Source organism: Nothobranchius furzeri, chromosome 2, assembly GCF_043380555.1.
Source record: "Nothobranchius furzeri strain GRZ-AD chromosome 2, NfurGRZ-RIMD1, whole genome shotgun sequence".
Classification (NCBI taxonomy): domain Eukaryota; kingdom Metazoa; phylum Chordata; class Actinopteri; order Cyprinodontiformes; family Nothobranchiidae; genus Nothobranchius; species Nothobranchius furzeri.
In genome coordinates, this window is record NC_091742.1 from 81,699,031 (window position 1) to 81,725,971 (window position 26,941).

At 44.8% G+C, this 26,941-nt stretch overlaps 1 protein-coding gene and 1 pseudogene across 1 annotated transcript; one reads left to right on the plus strand and one right to left on the minus strand.

Annotated features, from left to right (window-relative positions):
* Positions 1-426: 426 nt before the first annotated feature.
* LOC129165408 (carbohydrate-responsive element-binding protein-like) lies at positions 427-10,099 on the plus strand (annotated as a pseudogene).
* A 13,735-nt stretch (positions 10,100-23,834) lies between these two features.
* LOC107376960 (apomucin) lies at positions 23,835-26,531 on the minus strand. Its single transcript, XM_015946301.3, has 7 exons — positions 26,392-26,531; positions 25,366-25,919; positions 25,045-25,236; positions 24,815-24,910; positions 24,551-24,683; positions 24,280-24,432; positions 23,835-24,172 (listed from the first exon to the last, which is right to left on the minus strand). The coding sequence occupies exons 2-7, from the start codon at positions 25,915-25,917 to the stop codon at positions 24,129-24,131; spliced, it is 1,170 nt and encodes a 389-aa protein (XP_015801787.3). The 5' UTR covers positions 25,918-25,919; positions 26,392-26,531; the 3' UTR covers positions 23,835-24,128.
* Between the last annotated feature and the right edge of the window lie 410 nt (positions 26,532-26,941).

Genomic DNA, 26,941 nt, shown 5'->3' on the forward strand with positions numbered 1-26,941 from the left:
TGGAGATCATTCCAAGACTCCCACTTGGTGTTTCACCACCCATAGTGGAGTCCCAACCTCAAATCTGGGAAGCATTTCTCAGTGTGCTTTTCATGGGCATTCTACATTCTAATTGATTAATGATTATTTTATCTTTCCATAGAAAACCATTAGCCTCTTCCCAAGTCTTTCACATTTTTGATTGCACATATAAGAATAAAACATTACTGCATATAAACACATGTGGCTCAATCAGATGTGTATATCAATGCATTTTATACTTATTATCCAAGAAATGCAAAACCAGATCCAAGAGAAAATGTGTTAATAGTTCAGGTTCGATTTTCTCTCTTTGAGGGCAACTTTAAAACATCAGATTGGCAAAGTTAAGTCAGTTTAGAATATCCTCTTAGAAAGTTAAACAGCACCACCGTGTGGTCTGTTGGCATGGCTGAATATGGGGTCAGTGTGAAGATGAGAAAATAAATATCTAAGAGTCTGGAATTCTGGGCGATTTCTAAAGTAGCATAATCAATAAAATCTATCTATCTATCTATCTATCTATCTATCTATCTATCTATCTATCTATCTATCTATCTATCTATCTATCTATCTATCTATCTATCTATCTATCTATCTATCTATCTATCTATCTATCTATCTATCTATCTATCTATCTATTTATTTATCTATCATCTATCTATCTATCTATCTATCTATCTATCTATCTATCTATCTATCTATCTATCTATCTATCTATCTATCTATCTATCTATCTATCTATCTATCTATCTGTCTGTCTGTCTGTCTGTCTGTCTGTCTGTCTGTCTGTGTGTCTTTATCTAGGGTACTGTGGCTCGCTTGCAGCTTGTTCAAAATGCTGCAGCAAGATTTTTGGAAGGTAAGTGAAAGCAAGAGCACACGACTCCACTTCTGGCTGCCTGTTAACTTTAGAATTGGTTTTAAACTTCTTTTGATGGTGTTCAAGGCAATAAATGGGGTGGCCCCTGCCTGCCTGTCAGAGGTGTTGAAGCCACATGTTCCTGGTCGGGCACTTTGTTCTGTAAACCAGTTACTGCTCTCTGTTCCCAGAACTCGGCTGAGGACAAAGGGACAGGGCATTCTCGGTGGCAGGTCCAAGACCGTGGAATGTCCTTCCCTTAACCATTTGGCGTTCCCCATCAGAAGGGGTTTTACAAATGAGGATAAAGTCTAGGCCTCTTTGCATGATCTATGGTTTAGCTGTTGCTGCTACGTCTACATGCTTTTATGCTGGTATGTTTTAATTGTTGGTTTCTTAAAGTTTTCTTTACTGGTTTTATGTTTTTATTTTTATTACAAAGCACCTTACTGGCACGTTTCATGCCAGTAAGGTGCTCTATAATAAAGATGATATATATATATATATATATATATATATATATATATATATATATATATATATATATATATATATATATATATATATATATATATAAAACGCTACACCTCCAATATCTCACGCTGGTTATGAAAAAAAACAGATTATATTAATTATAATATTAGCTACTGGACAACATGCACACAAACGGCAGAAGAAATCATTTCACTTACTGAACCCCATCTGTTTAAAGCTACTCTCTGCTCTGGCTGTGAGGTGGGCGAAGCGGTGAGCTTCACCTGCGCCTGATGGTTCTCTCTCCCAGAACCGTGAGCTGCGGCTGCGCGCGCCACCAAACTTACATGCTTTTATTTAGAAATGCAGCCACGTCGCCAGTAGATTTTGGCAGAGCTTCAGTCCCGAACGTTTTTTGTCTTTTGTTTACACTCATCAGCCACAGATCCTCGCTACTCTCACTCACAGCTAGCTGGGCTTCCTACAGTGGTGACTCACTCACACGTCCCTCTCCTACATTTGTTGGTAACACGGTGAATGAAAACATTCATTCATTTCATTCATCACTTCATCAGTAGGTTTTTTCTTGTTTGGGAGACAACCCCTCCTCAGTAACCATGTAAAAAACGTCTAGGGGAAACACTGTCATACCTTTCATTTAGTTGATAAAATCCACAATTTATTGGCTCTTACAGTTTTTCTCAGTTGCTTTGGTGCATTTCCCACAACAGAATTGATCTTTGCACCACTATTAAGGCTTTTCTCAAAACAATTGATGCAAACTGCAAAACATGGTGGATAACTTGCAAAAGTGAGTCACTTCATCAAAAAGAAAAGTCAGTTGTTCAAAATAAGCAGTCAATGCTTCAAAAGCAAGTCCCTTAATCAAAACAGATAATATATTCATCAAAAGCAAGTACTTGTATCAATCAAAGTGTCAGGGCTGCCACAATTACAAGTTATTACACCAGCACCTTTGGTCACAAAATCAAATGGTTTGAACATGTTCTCATTGTGACAGATTTCTTTGTAGGTGCTTCCCAATGACATGTCAAGTCTGGACAGCATGCATGGCATGTTGAAAACCATAAATTGTAAAGGAAAATCAAGACACTTCATATGCACTCTTGATAATATTTAGTTGAAACTGTTCACAGCCTTGTGCAACTGGGGAAATACAGTAAAACAAACATTTTACAGCAAACATTAACTCACTTAGACAGTGAACCTTACCGCAGTAGTTATGGAACAAAAAAAAACTGAACAGACACTGCTGCATATCAGTCATTGATATCTAGACGCTCCCATCTGTGTGCTCACATATTTTCATCAACATCACAGGGAATGTCAGCTCTATCGATGCATCGGGGAAAGTATCTCCTGGAGTGTCGAATCCACCCTCTGCAGGACTCTGCTGTGATGTCATCACAAGCAGCATCCACAGCTGCTAGCAGGGCCATTTGGGTATGTGGATGCCTGTCATATACCTTCCACCTCCAGGAACAGAAAAACTCCTCAATTGGATTTTGGAATGGAGTGTAAGGAGGAAGAAACTCCATATGCATCCTGTCGTGTGCTGCAAACCACTGCCTGACTACAGCAGAGTGATGGAAGCTAACATTATCCCAAACCACTACATAAATTGTCTGATTGTCACCAGGCCACACACCAATTTTAATTAGTGTGAGATAAGGTTCACCTGAGAAAAGTCATTTATGGAGATTTCCATGGAAACTCCTTAAAAATGGGGTTTTCAAAATGGGTGTACAAACTGTTTGACAAGATGTTCAACAGTTTTGAGTGCAATGCCACAAGCAATGGACTGAAGACTATTAGTTGTAAGGACAATGACTATTCAGCTGGTACAAGTATAAATAATTGTGACATTCATGATAAAAGCAAGGAGATAGTGATGAATAGCAAGTCAAAAGTGACCATTCTTTAGACTTTTGTACTTACTCAACTGCTTCATGTCCAAAGGCATTTGAACATGAAACCGCCACTAGGTTGTGCCAAAATGACTACATGTTGCGGAGGTTTTACGAACTGTTGTGCAAAGTTTAATTCTGTTGTGAGAAATGCACCAAAGCACCTGAGAAAAACTGTAATGCCCTTAGAATAACATATTTATGCCGCGGTTAAAAACCACTTCACACTATAATCGATTATGATATGCTTCATCAACGGTTCATAATCATTTATGTCCATAACTCGATGAATCGATTATTAGATGAATTTCCTCAGCTCTATTCATTAGTTCGCTCCCTTAGAGATATGTGAGAAGCTCGGTCATCCGGGAGGAGCTTAGAGTAGATCCACTGCTCCTTCACATCGAGAGGAGCCAGTTGAGGTGGCTCGGGCATCTAGTTAGGATGCCTCCTTGACGCCTCTCTGGTGAGGTTTTCTGGGCACGTCCAACTGGGAAAACCTAAAGGAAGACCCAGGACACGCTGAAGGAACTATATCTCTAAGCTGGCCAGGGAATGCCTTGGGGTTCCCCTGGAAGAGCTGGCCTAAGTGGCTGGGGAGAGGGAATTCTGGGCCTCTCTGCTTAAGCTGCTGCTCCACAACCTGATCCCGGATAAGCAGAACAGAATGGAAGGATGGAAAGAAAAAAAAGTCAGAATTCATTTTCTTTTTCTTTTTTTTCTTTTCTTTTCAGTGGCCCCGGTCTTCTTTTGTAATTTTAAAATAGAAAACTTTGGGAAAGAGTCAGAGTTAAAAATAACCTTTCAGAAAAGACAATGTTAAAAATAAAATCTGCTGTGATTTTGAAAAATTTAGCTTGATTAGATGACATTAATAATTAATTAATTATTCATATTCGGTTGTAGATTTTAACATCACAGTAAATTATTTTACTGTAATAATCTCATCTGAAAGCAGTTAAACATCTCTAAATGCATCGGGTGAATTCCCTCATGTGCTCATGGAGAAACATGCAAACTCAGTAATGCATCAGGATCAGCTTCTGCTGAGTGAGGAACAAGTTCAGCACCTGAATCTTAAATGTGATGCGTGACTTTTGCAACTCTGCAAACTAGAGATGGATTAAGAGCAGAAAAGTTTCCTGAAATATGACAAACTTAAATGAATCTTTCTAACATGCTTGATTTTTAAAGTTGTGTTTAGAGTAGTGGTGAAAAACTGCCCATGAGACTAGTTAGACTAGGAGGTAACGTCGATTTTAGCATGAATTGTTAGTAAGTTATGCTGGAATATCTTAAACACTCACCTTGACAGCGACAGTTTCAAACCATAAATAAACGTCAGTAAAGTTGTTTAAATAATAAAAAGCCTGAAATAGATTTAAAGACGTTCAGAGGTATTGATGTTGGTTTAGGAAACAGTACCGGACACGTGGCATGTGACGGTGTAAAAGTTTAAATGAAAACGCTCTTTTCAGTTTTTTTTGTGCTAAACTTTATTTATTTTGTCCCTCCTCAGCGTACACCTGTAACACTGCATCATTCAGCCAGGCCTGACTCCACTGCAGCCCAACCTGGATGATTTATGGACATGCCAGGTAATCTGGGATGCATTCCCAGCTGAGATGGGCTGGATTTGACACGTTAATGAAAAAATGCTTTGCTAGTAGAAACAAATGACTTGATAATTATTTGTGCTTTTAAAATGCAGCCAAAGTCTGAAAAAAAAAGATTTAAAAAAGATCTGTGGGAAGAGAGATGTCGCCCTCTGCTGGCCACCACATAGGAAACTCTGTGATTACCAAAGAGGTGATAGTTGTTGACTTCTGACCTTTGGGTGTCACGAGAGTCGTAATATTTAATCCTAGTGTGGGCTTTCCTGGAAGAATGAGAAACAAAAGTATATTTGTGTTTACTTTTTTATATCATACATTTGGAAACGTAGAAACTGAACACCATCAGCTTCATTTTTAGAGATCCTGAAAAATTAGACAATTTTATACACTTTGTTTTTACAAACCATGTGTTTCAAGGAAATCATTGTGGGTCTTAGGTTCAAATCCCGGACAAGCCCCCACATTTCATTACAACTCAAAAAAACGTCTGTTGTTTTGTTTCAGACATCTTCATGAACTACCGAGGCCATCCCACTGATCAGACTGGTTTTTCAGATTGTAGCTATTATGAGAGCTCATCCAGCACGCTGTAGAGCTCATCCAGCACGGTGTTTGCTCCCGCCCCCGAGGTAATGACCCCCCAGCTGCTCATAGACACCCAGCTCCCTTAGGTGCTGCTACTGTTCACGTTCCTTCTGGGTGTTTTCATTACAAACTGATGTTTTTATTGTTGAATGAGTAAAAGTGAATACCTCTTTCTTTTGCAGCCTGATCTCTCATCAGACAGTTTGTCTCAGCCTTCTACATCCAGTACTCACACGGACCAATCAGATCGAGTCAGGATTGCGAAGACTACCACACATATCGATTAGAATCAGGAGCCGTGCCGTATGCACACCAGTCATACCGTGATGCACCTCTTTCTCTGGCATTCACCAGTAATGCCGATCAGCCATCCCCGCTAGTGTTCCCTTTCTACATCGGCTGCCCTGCCACAAGTTTGGTTTCTATGCAGCCATGCATGGATGACGTAACTTCCACTGTCATCACCCACACAGCCTCCACCAGGGGGGCTCAAGGTTCTCTGAATCAGGCTCACAACTACCCTCAAGCAGTGGAAGCATTCTCACACACTCTCTGCCACCCTCTCAGTTACCCACCCGTCCCCTCTGACCCGGTCCACTCAGAGCTCCCTCCAACCACTGCAGCCCACTGCCTCTCTGTCCCGGAGCAGGTGGCTGTTTTAGGGGTCAGAGGGAAGCACAAGCAAAAGACAGGAGGGCCAAGGATGCTCAGCCCCTCCACTTTGCCCTCCGACCCCCAGTCTTGGGTTCCCATGCCAACTAGCTGCCTGGCTAAGCTGCTTTCCTCCGGCACACACAAAGGTGAGGAGCTAAGTTTCCTCATAGATGATATAAAAAAATAAAGTAAATGCAAATATAATTTTGTTTTTCTTTCTTCCAGGAAAGCCCACACTTGGATTTAATAGTTCGACTCTGGTGACAACCAAAGGTCAGAAGTCAACACTTACCACCTCTTTGGTAATCATAAAGTTTCCTATCTGTTTGATCTTTAGAAAACCACAATGCTTTAGCTAACATTTAACTGGGTTGTGATTGGTTTCAGATGATTGGAGACAAAGTTTTCAAGGAAATCTGCTTAAAATGAACAAACATTTGTCTGTTCTCTAATGAATCTGTCCTTCCTGTTTGCTTCTTGGAATTAAAAGTTAGAAAAAAATCCAGTGATTCTTAAAATCCTTTACAATAATGAACATCCGTAGAGAAGCAGAGTTACTCATGCTAGTGGTGCTTTCTTCATGCAGCACAGAACAGGTTGGCCTGCCGTGGTAGCACCTCTGCACGGTCAGAGTGCTACTCCAGGCCACAGTGAACCCCACACCAGCACCTCCAGAGGCTCTGCAGTGTCTGCCCTTCTCACCCAAAGCTCCATAAACACCGACACGGCGCTCCTCATTCCCACAAAGGAGTAACTACCTGTTTAGCCCTATGGCTCAGACTGGAGAAGCTTGACTTTTATGTCCCTAAAATAGCCACAATGTCAGTTAGTTATTGTAACACAACATGTCATCTGACATTGCATTGACAAAACATCATAAATGTGTGTATGTGTTGTTTCTTTTTTACTGCACATCCTGGCCAAACATCTCCACGGAACCATTTAGACAAATCGTCCAATCCCGAGAGCCCGCACTCAGGCTTCTCAGGGCATGGAAAGATAGAATCCACTAAGGTAGGGAGTTTCTTCTAATTTTCATTTACAATAATAAAAGGGGAAAAATACTCCATGCTTCTTAGGTGTGTTCTTGCTGTGTCTTTGTAAATCCATGCTTTCGTTCTTTTTTAAACACAGAAACAGTTTTGTTTACCTGTTTGTAGCTACGGTTTCGCCGACAGCTGCCGGCTTCTTCAGGCTGACGCTGATGGTGGCGCGTCACTTCCTTCTCCGTTTATCTGCGGGCAGCAGAGGACGTTGTCGCCCTCTACTACCCGCTCTCCCCTCTCCGACGATGCAGTCCCATGCGTGGTCCAGCGTGTAAACTCCGTCGTCCCTGTTCATGGTCCCACATCCACGTCTCCTTATCTCTATTGCTTCTTTGATCCATCTTTTGTATTTTTGTTGTTCAGTGGTTATGATCCGTGTGCTGTCCCAGTCCATTATATGGTTTTCTCTTAAGCAATGTTCTGTTACGGCTGACTTTTTTATTGTACTTTCTGCTTCTTCTTTTGCTGCTCTTGTGTGTTTACGATTTGCCTCTTTCTCGCACTCCTTTCTATGTTCTATTGTCCGTGTGTTGAGTTGGCGTCCGGTTTCTCCTATGTATGTTTTATTGCATATTTTGCATGGGATTTCGTAGATGACTCCACATTTTTGTCCAGCTGATATTTTGTCTTTTGGGTGTACTAATCTGTTTCTAACTGTTGTGTATGGCTTTGTTGGTGTGTTTATGTTGTGTTTTTTCATTGTTGCTCTTATTTTTTCCGTTATGCCTCTGATGTATGGTAGGGTTATCACTGGTTTTGGTTCTTGTCTTTCTGGGTTTCTGGTTCTTTTTTTGGGTTGTTCTTTGCTTTCTGTTTTTGTTTGTTGTTTTCCTTTGTTTATTGCCCATGTCGGGTATCTGCAGGTCTTTAAAGCGTGTTGTATGTGTTTGTCCTCTTGTTTACGGTCTCTCTCTTCTGTTATTATGTTTGCTCGGTGATATAATGTTCTGATTACTGACATTTTGTGTATGGTGGGGTGTTCTGATGTCCATAATAAATATTGGTCTGTGTGTGTTGGTTTCCTGTATGTGTTTATGTTTAGGGTCCCGTCGGTCTGCCTGGTGATTTTCATGTCCATAAATGCTATACTGCCTTCTGTTTCTAACTCATAAGTGAATTTTATGTTGCCTGTGTCGTCAATATTGTTTAAGTGTTGTGTTAGTGTTTCTGTTTGACCTCTTGGTATGATTTCCAGTATGTCATCCACGTAGCGTTTCCATAGTTTTATTTTGCAGTTAGGGGGGGCGGTGGCTATGGCTTTTTGTTCCAGGTCTTCCATGAAAAACTCACACAGGGTGGCTGATAACGGGTTACCCATGGCGAAGCCTTCCAGTTGTTTGTATATTGTGTTGTCGTATGTGAAGTAAGTGGAGTTAGCTACCAGTCCTATCAGTTGTGCTATGTCATCTGCTGTGAGGTTTGTCCTTTTATGTAAAGTTTTGTCTTGTCTGATTCTGTTAACTACTATGTCTATGGTTTTTTGGGTTGGTGTTTTTGTGAACAGAGATGTGACGTCATGTGAGAGGAGTATGTCGTTGTCTTCTATTGTAATTTCCTTTAGTTCTTTTGCCAATTCTATACTATTTTTGCAGTGTTGGTCTGTATTTCCTAATAACGGGCTGATGATTCTGCTGATATCTTTTGCCATGTTGTATGTTGGTGTACCTATGCTGTCAACTATTGGTCTAAGTGGGGTCTTTTGTTTATGTATTTTTGGTGTTCCATATATTCTTGGTGTTATGTTTGCTGTGGGAATCCAGTGTTTGTACATTTTTTCTGTTATTTTGCCTTTTTCGTGCAGTGGCTTCAGTAATTTTTTCATGTTTTTCTTAATGTTTTCTGTTGGATCTTTTTTAAGTATTTCATATGTATTTTTGTCTTCTAGCATCTGTTTCATCTGTTGTTTATATTTTTCTCTGTCCATAACTACTGTGGTTCTTCCTTTATCTGCCGGTAGAATAATTATCTGTTCATTTTTGGATAAAGCTGTCATGACTGATTGTTCTTCTTTTGTAATATTGCTGTGTTGAATTTGGCTGTTTTTTAATATCCCAACTACGTTATTTCTGAGTTCTGCTTTCTTTCCCTCATCTGTGATCTGTTGACATGCTAGTTCTGTTGCTACAATAAATTCATCATATGGTATTTCTTTTGGTGTGACTGCAAAGTTTAAACCTTTCTTTAATATGCTCTCTTCTGCTTCTGTTAGTTTGTATTGTGAAATGTTACATACCCATGAGTTTGGTGTGGAGTTGCCTTGTATTTCTCCCCTCTTTTTCTTGTTTATGAGTCTGTTTAACTTCTTTATGTGTCTTTCTTTCACTTTTATGAACGTCCTCTGCTGCCCGCAGATAAACGGAGAAGGAAGTGACGCGCCACCATCAGCGTCAGCCTGAAGAAGCCGGCAGCTGTCGGCGAAACCGTAGCTACAAACAGGTAAACAAAACTGTTTCTGTGTTTAAAAAAGAACGAAAGCATGGGAATACTCCATGCTGTTTGATCATTGCTGCTGTGTCTGTAGCAAACAGAGGCCAGGAGGATCACACACATCTCAGCCGTGTAAACGAGGCGTTTGAACATCACACTGGGATTTGACACGTTGCGTAACCTTGTGACAACGCTGAGCTCGCAGCCAAGCATAAAGGTACGGTGAAAGAGACGTGGGTCATAGAGGAGCAGCTACAGGGCTCTGCTGGAAAACTAAACAACACACAAGTCATGGTTAATCATAAAAATGCACAGTTTGGGTGGATGCGCTCGTGTAAATTCCTCTGTGTGCTGTCACACGACTGTGCCACGACTCTGCAGAAGACCACTGAGTGCAACAGTAAGACGCAATAGGAGAGAGCTCAGCTGCATGAGGAAGTACAGAGGCTCCAAGAGGAGACCCAGCACCTCAACTCAGCCATCAAGTAAGACCTTTACCTATGTCCATGGGTTTTCTGTTCTTAACTAACACATACAGTGCTGACAGTTTCGGATATTTCCTGTCACCTTTGTCCGATTTAATTTTTGTGGTTCTTCATCATACACAGTGCAAATAAAGCTTGTTTTTACCTTTACTGAAATGTTTGGACTTCCATTTCTGTCTTCATCAGAGCAACCGCCGATGTTGGTGGCGTCACTTCTGATATCGCCCTCTACTGCTCGCATTGATCGCCATGTCCCATGAGGGCAGCGCTTCAACTACATAACGCAAAAGTTCAGGGAGTACGTCCACACTCAGTCTCTTAACACTGGAAGTTCTGGCTTGTATCCTCTTTGGGATGAAAAGTTCAGCAAAAATGATCATTAAGGGTTTAAATGAATGTTCCTGGTTGTTCCTCTGTGACGTGCTCATGTTTTATGTTTCAGTGCCACGTTGTCTGGTTTCCAAACCATCCATCCGTCCATCCATCCATTTTCTTCCACTTATCCGGAGTCAGTTCGTGGGGGCAGCAGCCTAAGTTGAGAGGCCCACAATCTCCTCGAAGCCATACGGAAGTCTTGCTCCATGGTCTCACCGAACTCCTCCCATGCCCGGGTTTTTGCCTCCGCCACCACCCGAGCCGCATTCCACTTGGACTGCCGGTACCCATCAGCTGCCTCTGGAGTGCCACAAGCCAAAAAGGCCTGATGGGACTCTTTCTTCAGCTTTACAGCATTCCTAACCGCCGGTGTCCACCAGCGCATTCGGGGGTTGCCACCACAACAGGCACGACGACATTTCTGATTTGCAGAAACTTTTAATAATAATAATAATAATAGTAATAATAATGCCTTTTATTTGGGGCACCTTTCTAGAAACTCAAGGTCACCGTACATTAAAAACAAGAGTTAAAAACATAAAATAGATACAAGAAAACAACAAACGGTATAAAACAACAGGTGAAGAACAAGGTACGTGATCATATTTGATTACAGTAAATAAGCAGTTTTAAACAGGTGAGTTTTAAGCTTAGTTTTGAAATGATGGAGCGATGTGGTGTTCTTGAGTTCAACCAGTAAGGAATTCCACAGGGATGGGACAGATCTACTAAACACTCGGCTTCCCATGGTGACGAATCAAGCAGGAGGATTGTATAAGTTGATAGAGGCAGAGGACCTAAGTATACGGGAGGGTGTAGATATTTGTAGGAACTGTGAGAGATATGAGGGAGCAAGGTTATGAATGGTCTTGTATGTAAGAAGTAATAGTTTGTAAATGATCACACATTTTATTGGTAGCCAAGATGATTTTATTGGTAGCCAGATTATTGTTTCCACACCATGCCACAAAGCGCTCCACCAGCTCTCTGTACTCAGCTTCCTGTCCATCTCTTATACACCCGATGGCTGCAGAGTCATCTGACAGGGGTGATAAGAGCAGATGATGGTGTTTTTGTGATGATGCGGGCTGCAGAGTTTTGAACCAGCTGAAGTTTATGTAGGGTCTTTTGAGGCAGACCAAAGAGGAATGAGTTACAATAACACAGGCGAGAAGTGACAAGACTATTTACTAAGATGGCGGTGGCATGAGTGGAGAGTGATGGAAGGAGGTGATTGATATTTTGAAGGTGATAGTAGGCCGTACGGTTAACTGCACAAATATGGGACCAGTAGGACAGGGTACTGAATGACGCCAAGGCTTTTGATATGATTCAGACAGGCAACTGTGGTGTTCTCAATATGTAAGGAGAAGGTTTCAGCCTTCCCCAACATATTTTGTTCCCATAATAAGGACTTCAGTTTTATTTCAGTTTAGTCAGAGGAAGTTTGAGGAAAACCAATACCTGATCTCTGATATGCAGTTAATGACTGAAAGTGGTGGAAGCAGGGAAGATGGAGTGGTGGAGATATATAAATGATTGTCATCAGCATAGCAGTGAAAGTTTACATTGAAATCTCGAAAGATAGACTCTAGAGGAAGCAGATAGATTATGAATAGTAGGGGGCCAAGGACAGAACCTTGAGGAACTCCAGTGGTTACATCAGTCAGTGTGGATGTAAATGTTTTCAACTGAATGAATTGAGATCTGTCAACAAGATAAGATTTAAACCAACTAAGCGGAGTACCAGAAATGGTGTCGAATGCAGCACTGAGATCAAGCAGAATGAGGATGGTGATTAGGCCAGAATCAGCAGCCATTAGAAGATCATTAGTTATTTTAATCAGTGCTGTCTCAGTGCTGTGGTGAGGGCGAAAACCTGACGGAAATGGCTCATATAAGTTGTTGCTGGTGGAGTTGTAAAGCTACAGTTTTCTCAATAATTTTTAAATAAAATGAAGAAGAAGAAGAAGAAGAAGAAGAAGAAGAAGAAGAAGAAGAAGAAGAAGAAGAAGAAGAAGAAGAAGAAGAAGAAGAAGAAGAAGAAGAAATCATTTCTATAGGAAGAAGAAATCATTTCTATAGGAAGAAGAGATCATTTCTATAGGAAGAAGAAATCATTTCTATAGGAAGAAGAAATCATTTCTATAGCGCCTCTCAAGATAAAAATCACGAGGCGCTTCACAAAAACAAATACAGTTTTTCTCAGTCGCTTTGGTGCATTTCTCAGAATACTATTAACATTTGCACAGCAGTTACTGCATTTCTCAAAACAATTAGTGCAAACTGCAAAACCTAGTGGATAGCCTGCAAAAGCACGTCACATGCTCAAAATTGATAATCCATTCCTCAAAAGCAAGTATTCATGTCAATGAAATTGTCAGTGCCATCAAAATGAAAAGTCTTGACACCATCTTTATGAACAAGATAGTCAAATGGCTTTGTCATGTTTTCACCATGACAGTTTATAATTTCAGTGTTTTCCATTGCAAGAATATTTGGTGACACCAGAAAATGCTCAAGACAGCACTATGCCCTACTTGTACAGCCATTTGAAATGTGCAGTAAAGTTACTGTAGATGTTATGGGAGTTTTGGGAGTAACTAAGACACTGAATAATTACGTTTTACATTTTTACTGTATAGAAGTGTTTGTAATTCTACAGCATTGTCTCGTCTCGTCTCTCGTCTTCCTCCGCTTATCCGGGTCCGGGTCGCGGGGGCAGCATCCCAACTAGGGAGCTCCAGGCCGTCCTCTCCCCGGCCTTGTCCACCAGCTCCTCCGGCAGGACCCCAAGGTGTTCCCGGACCAGATTGGAGATGTAACCTCTCCAACGTGTCCTGGGTCGACCCAGGGGCCTTCTGCCGGCAGGACATGCCCGAAACACCTCCCCGGGGAGGCGTCCAGGAGGCATCCTGACCAGATGCCCAAACCACCTCAACTGGCTCCTTTCGATCCGGAGGAGCAGCGGTTCTACTCCGAGTCCCTCCCGAATCTCCGAGCTCCTCACCCTATCTCTAAGGCTGAGCCCGGCCACCCTACGGAGGAAACTCATTTCGGCCGCTTGTATCCGCGATCTCGTTCTTTCGGTCATTACCCAAAGCTCATGACCATAGGTGAGGATTGGGACGTAGATCGACCGGTAAATCGAGAGCCTGGCTTTCTGGCTCAGCTCCCTCTTCCCCACGACAGATCGGCTCAGCGTCCGCATCACTGCAGACGCCGAACCAATCCGCCTGTCGATCTCCCGATCCCTCCTACCCTCACTCGTGAACAAGACCCCGAGATACTTTAACTCCTCCACTTGAGGTAGGACCTCTCCCCCGACCCGGAGGTGGCAAGCCACCCTTTTCCGGTCGAGAACCATGGTCTCAGATTTGGAGGTGCTGATCCTCATCCCAGCCGCTTCACATTCGGCCGCGAACCTACCCAGCAAGAGCTGAAGGTCAGAGCTGGATGAAGCTAGGAGGACCACATCATCCGCAAAAAGCAGAGACGAGATTCTCCTGCCACCAAACTCGACACACTCCACACCACGGCTGCGTCTAGAAATTCTGTCCATAAAAGTGATGAACAGAACCGGTGACAAAGGGCAGCCCTGGCGGAGTCCAACCCTCACTGGGAACAGGTCCGACTTACTACCGGCTATGCGGACCAAACTCACGCTCCTCTGGTAAAGGGACTGAATGGCCCTTAACAGAAAGCCACCCACCCCATACTCCTGGAGCGTCCCCCACAGGGTGCCCCTGGGGACACGGTCATAAGCCTTCTCCAAATCCACAAAGCACATGTGGATTGGTCGGGCAAACTCCCATGCCCCCTCCATCACCCTTGCAAGGGTATAGAGCTGGTCCACAGTTCCATGGCCAGGACGAAAACCACATTGCTGCTCCTCTATCTGAGATTCAACTATCGATCGGACCCTCCTCTCCAGTACCTTGGAGTAGACCTTTCCAGGGAGGCTGAGGAGTGTGATCCCCCTATAGTTGGAACACACCCTCAGGTCACCCTTCTTAAAGATGGGGACCACCACCCCGGTCTGCCACTCCCTAGGAACTGCCCCCGATGACCACGCAATGTTGTAGAGACGTGTCAACCATGACAGCCCTACAACATCCATAGCCTTGAGATACCCAGGACGAACCTCATCCGCCCCCGGGGCTCCGCCGCTGTGTAGTTGTTTGACTACCTCAGCAACTTCTGCCCCCGAGATCGGACAGTCCATCCCCAGGCCTCCCAGCTCTGGTTCCTCCTCGGAATGCGCATTGGTGGGATTGAGGAGCTCCTCAAAGTATTCCTTCCACCGTCCGACTATAGCCTCATTTGACGTCAGCAGCTCCCCATCCCCACTGTAAACAGTGTGAGCGAGTTGCTGCCTTCCTCTCCTGAGGCGCCGGACAGTTTGCCAGAACCTCTTTGGAGCCGATCGATAGTCTTTCTCCATGGCCTCACCAAACTCCTCCCACGCCCGAGATTTTGCCTCGGCAACTGCCACTGCTGCACCCCGCTTGGCTATCCGGTACCTGTCTGCTGCCTCCGGAGACCCACTGACCAGCCACGCCCTGTAGGCCTCCTTCTTCAGCTTGACGGCTCCCCGAACCTCTGGTGTCCACCAGCGGGTACGGGGGTTGCCACCACGACTGGCACCGGCCACCTTACGACCACAGCTAGCAACAGCCGCCTCGACAATCGCAGAGTGGAACAAGGCCCACTCGGACTCAATGTCCCCCACTGCTCTCGGGACGTGGTCAAAGCTCTGCCGGAGGTGGGAGTTGAAGACAGTCTTGACAGGTTCTTCTGCCAGGCGTTCCCAGCAGACCCTCACTATGCGTTTGGGTCTGCCAGGTCTACGCGGCATGTTCCCTTGCCATCTGATCCAACTCACCACCAGGTGGTGATCAGTTGACAGCTCCGCCCCTCTCTTCACTCGGGTGTCCAAAACATACGGCCGCAGGTCAGATGATACGACTACAAAATCTATCATCGACCTGTGACCTAGGCTGCCCTGGTACCAAGTGTACCGGTGGGCATCCTTATGTTCGAACATGGTGTTCGTTATGGCCAAACTGCGGCTTGCACAGAAGTCCAATAACAAAACACCGCTCGAGTTCAGATTAGATGGGCCGTTCCTCCCAATCACACCCCTCCAGGTCAAGCTGTCATTGCCCACGTGAGCATTGAAGTCCCCCAGCAGGACAATGGAGTCCTCTGATGGAGCACTATCTAGCACTCGTCCCAGGGACTCCAAAAAGGGTGGGTACTCTGAACTGATATTTGGCCCATAAGCACAAACAACAGTCAGGACCCGTTCCCCGACCCGAAGGCGCAAGGAAGCTACCCTCTTGTCCCCCGGGGTAAACCCCAACTACAGCATTGTGCAAAAGAAAAATATGCTACAGTCACTTGTTTACTGTAGAATACATGTAAACAAAAAACCACCCTTTTGGTAGAGCTGGGCACAAATGTGAACAATATACAGTACATGTAACAGTACATACAGTATTGCACAGTTCTGTAACATACAGGTACAGTAAATCATTCTGGCACATCCAGACGTTCCTGTCTGTCTGGCCACATATTTTCATCTACATCACAACGGATGTCGTCCCTCGCAATGCAGCGAGGAAAGTATCTACTGGAGTGGAGAAGCATACAGAAGTATAGAAATGGTACACACTAGCTCCTGCTCAGTTCATGTACAGTATGCTTGCCAATTGAGGATTCACCTCCTCATGAGTGACAGATGAAATTCACCTGTGATCAATTGTTCAATTTAGGAGACATTTCCAGAATAAAATGATAAAGAAAGGTATAGAATTTGCTTGACAGATTACTGATATTTGACATTTGATAACTAGTTCAACAATTTTGTGTGTAATGACTCAAGCAATGAAAGTAAGACTATTAGTTTTATTGAGAGTGACTATTCAGCATCCATAAGTATAATTCATTTTGACTGACATGACATAAGCAAATGGAAATGTCAAAAAACAGCAGAGAAATGTATGAAAGCAACTGATACATGTCCAAAATCATTTGCAGTTTGTTCAGAGAAAGGAGATATTGCTACTATGATGTGCACAAATGACTAAATGTTGTGGAGGTTGAACTAATAGTTATGAGAATTTTAATTCTGATCTGAGAAACGCACCAAAGCGACTGAGAAAAACTGTAATAATATAACATTCAAGATTTGCCGGTGATAACCCCGCAGCGTAGCTTGATAAAGCCTGACACAACACCATTCTCTGTTGCCAAGCTGCGCGCGCATTCTCGCTGACGTCATATTGTTCACAAACAGTAAAAGGGTCTATTGTTTAGATTTTTTAATTTGTTGTTATTTTGGATTTCAAACTAGTTGTGTGCAATATATAAAACGACAGAAAACAGAAAACTCAGTATTTGTATAATTAAGCTGAAACTGGACTTAAAACAGGCGACACAGTAAATGTTTAAAATGGGGTGAGAAGAAAAAGGTATTAACCCCGGCCTGTCCAAGGGGTCACATATTCACACAGCTGCTTCCTTTTCTTATCATCTTTAAAAAAATACATCAATAACCGGTGTCATGCAAAAATGCAACAGAAGATTATTTATCCTCAAACGTCACCATAGGCAACACTCGTTACCTACCCAAAACAACACAACATGATACATTCAAACTCATCACCTCTGTGTTGTGACCAAACAGCGTTTTTATTCAGGGATCTGAAATAACTGATGGGCTGACACCAAAAAAACACTGATATTTCTTGTGATTGGAACTTTAAAGTCCCCATATCCTCCCAACGTGACTAACAACATAACAGCACAGTGAATGTTAAGTACAGTGACGTGAAAAATAACAACACGCGGTTGGTAAACGAAACTTGTGTCTCCTGTAACAGACAAGCCAGTTGAGCTGGACTAGCAAAACCAGGTCAGTTGTTGCTTAGTCCTGACACGTGGCGCCACCGTTGTCACAACTTGGCAGTTTAGTTTATGCAGCACTTTGTCCACCCTGCTATTGTTGAGCTTAATTATCAGCAATGACTCAGCAACACTGCACCTCACCTGTTGTAAAAGCTACCTCATGTCTGCTATATTAAAGTACTTAATTATATATATATCTCTGCTCAAGACTATAATTAAATAAGAAAACATAAATTATTGAAACATGTTTTAAAAGGCATCCTTAACACATTGTTTGCTGCTAATTGTAGTTGATCTGTTAATTCATTCAGCTTTATGTAAGCAGGCTACACAAAGACAGCATTGCACTCTGGGTACAAAGACAGAGTTGTCCGCTCCTTGCTTTTCCCTAAAAGGAACCCAGAAAAGAGCTGGGCATCCCGTGTTTTCCACAAGTCTCAGAAAGGACTTGTAATTCAGAAATGATGCAGTTCTGTGTGTTGTGTTGAAATGTGTTCCCATGTCACAAAAGGTTGTCTGTTTTTGTGGTTTATTAAAGCAGCAGAAACAGGAAATTTTTCACATTTTCACACTGAAGCGTCGAGAATTGACACGGGGTGACCAAACGTTTGTTTTGATGCTTCGAGTGTGAGAACGTGTTGGACAAGCAAATTATTTATTACTGCATAATACACATATACTGAATTATACGGTCCAGTATACCTATTATGTAAGTAAGTAAAGTAGTAAGTAAAGTTTATTTGTTTATTTTTTATGTGTTGATTTTAGCAGGGAGGAGCACAGCCTGATGGCTGGAAGTGGACAAACAGGTTTGCTACCATCAAAGAGTTTATTTTTGTTAAAGGTACAATAAGTTGTCACGCCCTGTCCTGTCTCCCCGTTTGGTTCAGCCTGCGGCTCTGGTGATTGCTCCCACCTGCCTCTCGTTTCCCAATCACCCAAGCTCCCAGCCCTCCTGTATTTAAACCCCTCCAGTTCTGTGTCTCTTGTTGCCTCATTGTTCCCATGTCCTGCACGTATTTATTATTAAAAGGCTTTACTTTTCCCAGGTTGTCTGCCTGCCTAATTCCTCCCCAGCGTTTGGATCCTAAACTCCGCTCCACTCACCAGCGCGTCGCGACAGAATGAGGCAACCTCCTAAAGGATCCAGCGGTGAGATTCTCCCCTGGGAGTGCCTGCTCCAGTTCCTCTCCTCGGACCACCGGCCGGCTTCTCCTCCTCCGGCGTCACCTCGCCGCCGCCGTCACCGGACTTCAGCCTCGGCGATCCTCTCCACCCTCCCGGAGCCAGATGAGAGGTTGGACCGGGAGACGCTGCTAGACCGCTCCTGCTACGTGGGCACCAGACTGGCTGTGTGCTCCCCCGGAGTTTGCCTACGGGGGAAGGCATGGGGAAGGATACCGGGCTCCACCGCAACCCTGTGTCCCAGGACGAAGCCGCGAGCTTGCTGCTGCCCCGGCTCGGCGCACCAGCTTGGACCCGCCCCCTGTCAGACCAGCAGTCCCGCCTCCGGTCCAATCAGCGCCTCCGTCATCTGCAGGCGGAGGAGCCACGCCTACGGCCCAGCTGACGGAGCTTGCCGGTCTCCAGGCGAAGCTTGACCGGATCCGTCAGCTCGTCAGCCTCCGGGAGTTCCAGCTGGACACCCTACCCTCCCTGTATCTCCAGAAGAGGGTTTCTGTCCAGCCAGCGGCCCCGCCTCCGGTCCAGTCAGCAGCTTTCTAGTCTCCAGGCCAAAGGACCGAGCTCGCAGCCCATCCAACAGAGCTCGCTGGTCTCTGAGTTGAGCTGGTACGACTCCGTCAGATCCTCAGTCTCCAGGAGTTCCAGCTGGGCAATGTATCCACCCTGCTTTTCCAGTTGCCGGCTCCACCAGGTCCCGTGCCACCTGTCCAGTCAGCGCCAGGTCCTGCGCCACCAGTCCAGTCAGCGCCAGTTCCAGATGTGGTCCCAGAGGTCGCGCCGCATCCTGTTCCAGTGGTGGTCCCGGAGGTCGTACCGCATCCAGTTCCAGCGGTGGTCCCGGAGGTCGCACCGCATCTGGTCCAGCCTGTCCAAGTGGTCCCGTCTGCAGCAGCTCCTCCTCCACTCCGGAAGCCGGCGGTCCAGAAGCCGGCGTTCCAGAGACCGGCGGTCCAGAAGCCGACAGACCAGAAGTCGACGCCCCCGGACCAGAAGTCGACGGTCCAGAAGTCGGCGGTCCAGAGGTCGATGGCCCAGAAGTCGACGTCGACGGACCAGAAGTCGACGCCCCCGGACCAGAAGTCAACGGTCCAGAAGTCGACGGTCCAGAAGCCGACGGACCAGAAGTCGACACCCCCGGACCAGAAGTCGACGCCTCCGGACCAGGAATCGACGCCCCCGGGCCAGAAGTCGACACCCATTCCAGTTCTGAAGTCGACGCCTCTTCCAGTCCTGTGGTCGATGCCTCCTCCAGTCCTGTGGTCGACGCTCTCTCCAGTCCAGAGGTTGACGCTCTCTCCAGTCCAGAGGTCGACGCTCTCTCCAGTCCAGAGGTCAACGCTCTCTCCAGTCCAGAGGTTGACGCTCTCTCCAGTCCAGAGGTCGACGCTCTCTCCAGTCCAGAGGTCGGTACTCTCTCCAGTCCAGAGGTCGACGCTCTCTCCATTCCAGAGGTCGACGCTCTCTCCAGCCCAGAGGTCGACGCTCTCTCCATTCCAGAGGTAGACCCTCTTTCCAGTCCAGAGGTCGACGCTCCTTCATGTCCAGAGGTCGACGCTCTTTCCAGTCCAGAGGTCGACGCTCCCTCGTGTCCAGAGGTCGACGCTCCCTCGTGTCCAGAGGTCGATGCTCCCTCGTGTCCAGAGGTCGACGCTCCTTCGTGTCCAGAGGTCGACGCTCCTTTGTGTCTAGAGGTGACGCTCCCTCGTGTCCAGAGGTCGACGCTCCCTTGTGTCCAGAGGTCGACGTCCCCTCTAGTCCAGTGGTCGACGCAGTCTCCAGTCCCGTGGTCGATGCCGTCTCCAGTCCAGTGGTCGACGGCGTCTCCAGTCCCGTGGTCGATGCCGTGTCCAGTCCCGTGGTCGACGGCGTCTCCAGTCCAGTGGTCGACGCCGTCTCCAGTCCATTGGTCGACGCCGTCTCCAGTCCATTGGTCGATGCCGTCTCCTCCAGTCCATTGGTCGACGCCGTCTCCAGTCCATTGGTCGACGCCGTCTCCAGTCCATTGGTCGACGCCATCTCCAGTCCATTGGTCGACGCCGTCCCCTCCAGTCCATTGGTCGATGCTGTCTCCTCCAGTCCATTGGTCGACCCCGTCTCCAGTCTCAAGCCTCCCAGTCACAAGTGTTCCAGTCTCCCCGTCTCCTGTCTCAAGTCTCCCCACAAGTGTTCCAGTCTCCCAAGTCTCAAGTGTTCCAGTCACCCAGGTCTCAAGTGTTCCAGTCTCCCAAGACTCAATTGTTCCAGTCTCCCACGTCTCAAGTGTTCTCACAAGTGTTCCAGTCTCCCAAGTCTCAAGTATTCCAGTCACGAGTGTTCCAGTCTCACAAGTCTCAAGTGTTCCAGTCTCACAAGTCTCAAGCATTCCAGTCTCACAAGTCTCAAGTGTTCCAGTCTCACAGGTCTCAAGTGTTCCAGTCTCCCAAGTCTCAAGTCTCCCCACAAGGGTTCCAGTCTCCCAAGTCTCAAGTCACCTAGTCACGAGTGTTCCAGTCTCCCAAGTCTCAAGTGTTCCAGTCACACTCCCCATCTCCAGAGACCCTTCCTCGTCCTCCTCCTCCAAGACGCTCTAGACTTCTCTGGTCCCGCCTCCTGGTCCCCCTTCGCCGGCCCCCTGGACTTCTCTGGCCCCGCCTCCTGGTCCCCCGTCGCCAGCCCTCTAGACTCCTCTGGTCCCGCCTCCTCCTCTGCCGCAGACACGGGCCCCCAAGAGCCCGTCGTCGTCTCCTCCTCTGCCGCAGACGTAGGCCCCCAAGAGCCCGTCGTCGCCTCCTCCTCTGCCGCAGACGCAGGCCCCCCATGAGCCCGTTGTCGCCCCCGTACTCTACTGGTCCCCGCCTCCTCTCCATCGGTCCCTCGGTCCCTCTCGGCCCTCCCTCCAGGTCCCCCACCTCCCGCCCTGCTCTGTGTTCCTGTGGGCGTCTGGAGTCCACCCTTTTTTTGGGGGGGGGGTACTGTCACGCCCTGTCCTATTTCCCCGTTTGGTTCAGCCTGCGTCTCTGTTGATTGCTCCCACCTGCCTCTCGTTTCCCAATCACCCAAGCTCCCAGCCCTCATGTATTTAAACCCCTCCAGTTCTGTGTCTCTTGTTGCCTCATTGTTCCCATGTCCTGCGCGTATTTATTATTAAAATACTTTACCTGTCCCAGGTTGTCTGCCTGCCTGATTCCTCCCCAGCATTTGGATCCTTACCTCCGCTCCACTCACCAGCGCGTCGCAACATAAGTAATACATTTAAAAGGAAATAATTTAAAAAAAACAAGCAAATGTCTCAGAAGGAAGGAATGTTACAGTAAATCTTGGCTTGGGTGGTGTCCAGCTTCCTCCTCATTTAGCCGCGGTGAACGGTATTACTGGGACTCATTCACAAATAATGATGTTAGCCTCAAGGGGAATTACCAAACCACTACTTTGGGCTCAGCTGCTCCCGGCCTACATCAAACTGAGACTTTTGTGAGGTGTATAAATTAAAACCTTCACTAACACACATAACGACAGACTAACCTTCATGTGGACATGTGACTTTAGCAAATGCCAAGCACCAAAAGGCAAAAATCCAGAAAAATACACTAGCAAAGTCTATACGAACATTACATTTGCCAAGACCAACTTCTGCAACAGTCACAGACACAAAAACTGTGTGTAGTTTATCTTGCACACAGCATTGTAACCTGACACAACAAAAACTCATTAATTCAGATGCTTTTGAGACTCATTGGAGGTCAGTAATGCATTCAGTCACACGCCACTTTTATACGAAACTTGCAAAACTTGTTTGCGAAGTCACGTGTTTGGAGACAATAGTTCTAAAGAACAGTCAGTCCTTACAAATGTGATCTAAAAACACACACGCACACACCCAGATCCAGACAAACTTCATTACTTTTTTGGTGATCATTGAGAACTTGATCTTCTGCTTTTCTGCCACTCAGTAACACGTCCGCTGTGGCCCTTTACAGGAGTGACAGCGTCTGTCAGCACTGAACACGATCATCTTGACAAGTGAGTTTCGGTCACTAAATGACAGCTGGAGGCTTGTGATGAGAGATTTGGTAAAACACGCATCTTGGATTGATGCAACACACAAAGAATTAGTAGAAAATCTAGTTCTAAGCAGCTCTAAAGACAAATGCCAAACCAATCATGTCACTGAAGAATTAATTATGATGGATTGAAGTTCATGATTGCCTTTAACCCTCCCACTGCCCTAATGGGTGACCCCGTGAGGAAAACTGACCATTGAGCAGGACTGATGGCTTATCCCTTGAGGTCCACGTGACAGGGGTGAGGTGGTGCTCACTCCTCACCCCTGCCACATGGACCCAAGGGGTAAACCATCAACCCTGCTCAATGGTCAACTTTCCTTGCGGGGTCGCACCCATTAGGGCAGTGGGAGGGTTAAGAAGTTTTCTAGTTCATTTTCTGATGGGACTATGGGGCATCTGTAAAAGAAATGGAGGAAGAAACACTTAACAAAAGTTGTGTCATTATTCATGTAAACCCATGGCTAACACTTGCAAAGCATGACCAAGTTAGGAAGAGCCCTGTGTTGGTAGAGATGACGGACTGAGAAAATGTCCAGATTGTAAAATGTGAAGAATCACAGGCTCAGACTGTGTCTTTAGCTGGACAACAGTACAGGAAAACTGGTTTTTGCTCAGTAAGTTGTGTAATTGTTGTGTATTTTAGTACTGCTTTAGTACTACTTTAGTAATCATTAAATGCTAAAAAAAAAAAATAATTTTTAAAAGCTTTATTCAAATACCTGACAGTGACATTTATGTAAAAAAGTAACTAGCTCAAAGTTCATGTCATTTCAGAGACAAAAAAAAAAAAAGGAAAAAACTAAGCATTTTTTGGTCAAACTTTCTTTATTTAAATGTCAAAGAAAACAGGTTCGTATAAATTGTTAAAAAAACATTTCTTATAATATTCATTTTTAATATGTGCAAAATGAAGTAACAAGTATTAGGTGTGCAGCATTCTTCATAAATCTCACATTTGTCCCCAAACCTTCATAAAATATTCAACAAATCAGCCAGGGAAAGCTTCATATTATAAGAAAATCAACGGAAAAAAAAGCATCTTTGGCAATATTATTGATGGTAAAAGACACTTTTTCACTTGAAAACTTGTAAATAAGCCACAAAGTACACATATTTCAAAAATTTAGCTTTCAACTGTGGTAAATAGTGACAAAATAGACCTGCAGATTTAAACAAGTCATGAGCCTAAAAGGTAACCAGACCTTTAAACCTAAAGTAAATAATCTGTGGTTGTTTTGTAACTTTACCAATAGTAATGAACACTTTTCTTTTTGGCTCAATTTAAAATTTAGCCTAGTTTTATCCTCACAGAACAGAAATCCAGCAGTTCTGTAGTGAAATGTTCAATTAGCTTTAGTGATCTTAAACAGCTGTGCAATCTGTGAAAAAGCTGAAGCACAAAGAATGAGGATGACCAGTTTGGGATGATGGTGTCTAGAATATTCCATGTTGAGTACCAGAGCCTGAACTTTTACATCCAGCAACTGCTGGGACGTTCCAGTGAGGAGGTCAGGTTATTTACTGGGTGGTGAACGCCAGGGTTGTCACGATGAGCAGCAGAGCTGTGGGTGAGGAAAGGAGACCAGAATGAACCCAAAATAAAAACATTTGTTTCTTGTAGAATCAGAAAAGAATAAATGAATGAAACTACAATCTGTCTGATGCTTACTTGGCATCAATAGTGACTGCTGGTGTACACCTGGAAAAGCACCACTAGTAGAGTTGGTGCCATTAACCAGATTGGAGATGGTGGCGTTGGGATCTGACAGGTTTACAACAGGAGTCTGAATCCTGAAGTTTGGTGAGCCAAATGCTCCAGTAGCTGAAAAACACATAAGAGACCAAGCTATCACTGATCTGGAGCACCAAAGGATTTCTCTTGGTAAGAATGCTATTGTGGATCTCAGCTCAATGCTGTGAGTGCTTTGGGTGGTGCTTACTAGGATTGTAACTTCCAGATGAAACAGACAGTGAGTAACCTGCTGCTCGTGTGGTGGTGTTTGGCAGTGTAGCTGAAAATGTACACTGGATTTTGCCTGAACTGACTTTACCCTTCACGTTGCTTGCATCCAGCTGGTCGAGAGAACAGATAATAATAATTATTTGCAGTGAAATTAAATTCCAGTGATTGTCCCACACTCCATCATGTTTGCTCATGAAGGGAACTAAATGACTGTTCCCCACCACTGTTCTCATGAACTTACCGATGTCAAATTCACCATGGAGTTGGTGAGGGTGCCAGTGAAGAACCTCACAACACTGTTGCTATTCGCACAAATGTAGGCTTGATGGTTGTCAGCCTGTAGTAACAGCGAGCAACAAGACAGTAATTAAATAGAATCCAGTAGTGGATCAGATTTAGATTTAGTGTTATAGTCATTCAGCTCTTGCAGCTTTAAAGGTTTAGAAATAACAAAAGAAGGACATGACCTACCTGACTAGAGGAAGTTGACAGACCTGCAGCAATGTACCCATCTGACTGTCCTGAAAGCTCAAAGTCGTACAACTGACCACTCTGCTGCTTAGCAGAAATATAATAACATTGGCTTCCTGTAGACGGGTCACAAGTCTTGGGTTCGGCGACACAAAGCTTTTTGGAACCACAATCTGTCGTTGTAATAGTGGCCTGCAAAGCCAACAAACAACATTTATGTCTTGGATTTTAAACATATGAAAAAAAAAGTGACTTTGACTAATCTTTTTATTTTCTCCCTATAAAGTGTGTGAGATTTATTTGTTTTTTCGGCTGTCTCACCGTAAGAGCTGCGACTGGAATTGTAGATGTAATCGCTGTTCCTGTAGTTGTAATGTTACTAGCTCCTGTGGTTCCGTTGGTGGCTCCTGGGGCTCCTGTGGTTCCGTTGGTGGCTCCTGGGGCTCCTGTGGTTCCGTTGGTGGCTCCTGGGGCTCCTGTGGTTCCGTTGGTGGCTCCTGGGGCTCCTGTGGTTCCGTTGGCTCCCCCTGGGGCTCCTGTGGTTCCGTTGGCTCCCCCTGGGGCTCCTGTGGTTCCGTTGGCTCCCCCTGGGGTTCCTGTGGTTCCGTTGGCTCCCCCTGGGGCTCCTGTGGTTCCGTTGGCTCCCCCTGGGGCTCCTGTGGTTCCGTTGGCTCCCCCTGGGGCTCCTGTGTTTGCGCTGGCTCCTACTGGTGTGCTTGTTGCAGGTATGCCGGATGCATTGGCATTTACTGCACTTACTGATGGAACTGCAGTAACTGTTGAATTAGCTGTAGAATTGTTCTGAGCGTAGGTACCCATAAATCTCCAAGACAGAGTCACCAACAGCACGCTGAGGATCAGTCTGTAATCCATCCCTACATAAGAGAGAGATAGTATTTTGTAAAGAAATATGATAGCAAAGATCTGCTGTACTTAGTTTTAAGGATAATTAGATCTCAGCCAGAATATTGTACAATGTAGTAATCCTAAACTTTACATATATGGTAACAGCATTGAATAACATTAGTAAATGTTTATTCATTTACAGAAGTACTATGTTCAGTAGTGATAGTAAAGTTGTAGTTTTGTACAGTGCCATTATGTAGTTGGCAAAAGCTTTTATGGTTAATTCATGAAGAAAAAAAACCCATCAAAATAGTTTTTAACAAAACATTTAATTAAATATTAAAAAACTAACCGTGACATTTTTTTTATCTTTACTACTTAAACATTCTGAAGAAATTATATAAATTACATATTAATTAATCTTGACAATCAGTACTGAATGAAACAAAATGAAGTACTGAATAAAAATGTGAACAATAATTTAATTGAAAACATGTTTACCTGTCAGTTCCTTTGACTTGAAATGAAAATAATAGATTAAATTAATCAGAAGACAATAAGATTTCCTTAGTATGAAGATCCTGAGTAGCTTTTACTTTCAGGTACGACTCGTAGGTTCTCTGTCCCTGATGTGTCCAAGAGGCTTGCAGGTGAAGATCTGACACCTGACCAGCACTTGTCACTATTTAAAGTGGAAGAAGAGGAGTGACGTGATACATCTGACACATGCCCTCCTTCTTTTGCATCAATATGTTTTCACAGGGTGTTGACACATGATGGGTGTGGAGCCACGGAAACCATGATACGTCAAAGCAGCCATTCTGTTGGAAATTCTTGAACCTGATTGCATTCTTCCCCTGAAGTCTCACAAATCAAGTGACCCAAAGGTATGAACTAAACAAACTAACCAAAAAACCCCCCAAAACACAAAGACTTACCTTGTGCACTCCTAGTATAATTCATCTGCTGTTGACTGGACCAAGGTTATAATCAGGACTACTCATCTAACTAATCTTATAATTAGATACAATACATTTTATTGTTGACACAT

Coding starts and splice junctions, on each gene's coding strand:
- LOC107376960 (XM_015946301.3), bottom strand. CDS start 25,917: ATGGATTACAGACTGATCCTCAGCGTGCTGTTGGTGACTCTGTCTTGG. Junction 24,911..25,044: donor TGTCAACTTCCTCTAGTCAG/GTAGGTCATGTC, acceptor CTGTTACTACAG/GCTGACAACCATCAAGCCTA. Junction 24,173..24,279: donor GCAGTCACTATTGATGCCAA/GTAAGCATCAGA, acceptor CCTCACCCACAG/CTCTGCTGCTCATCGTGACA.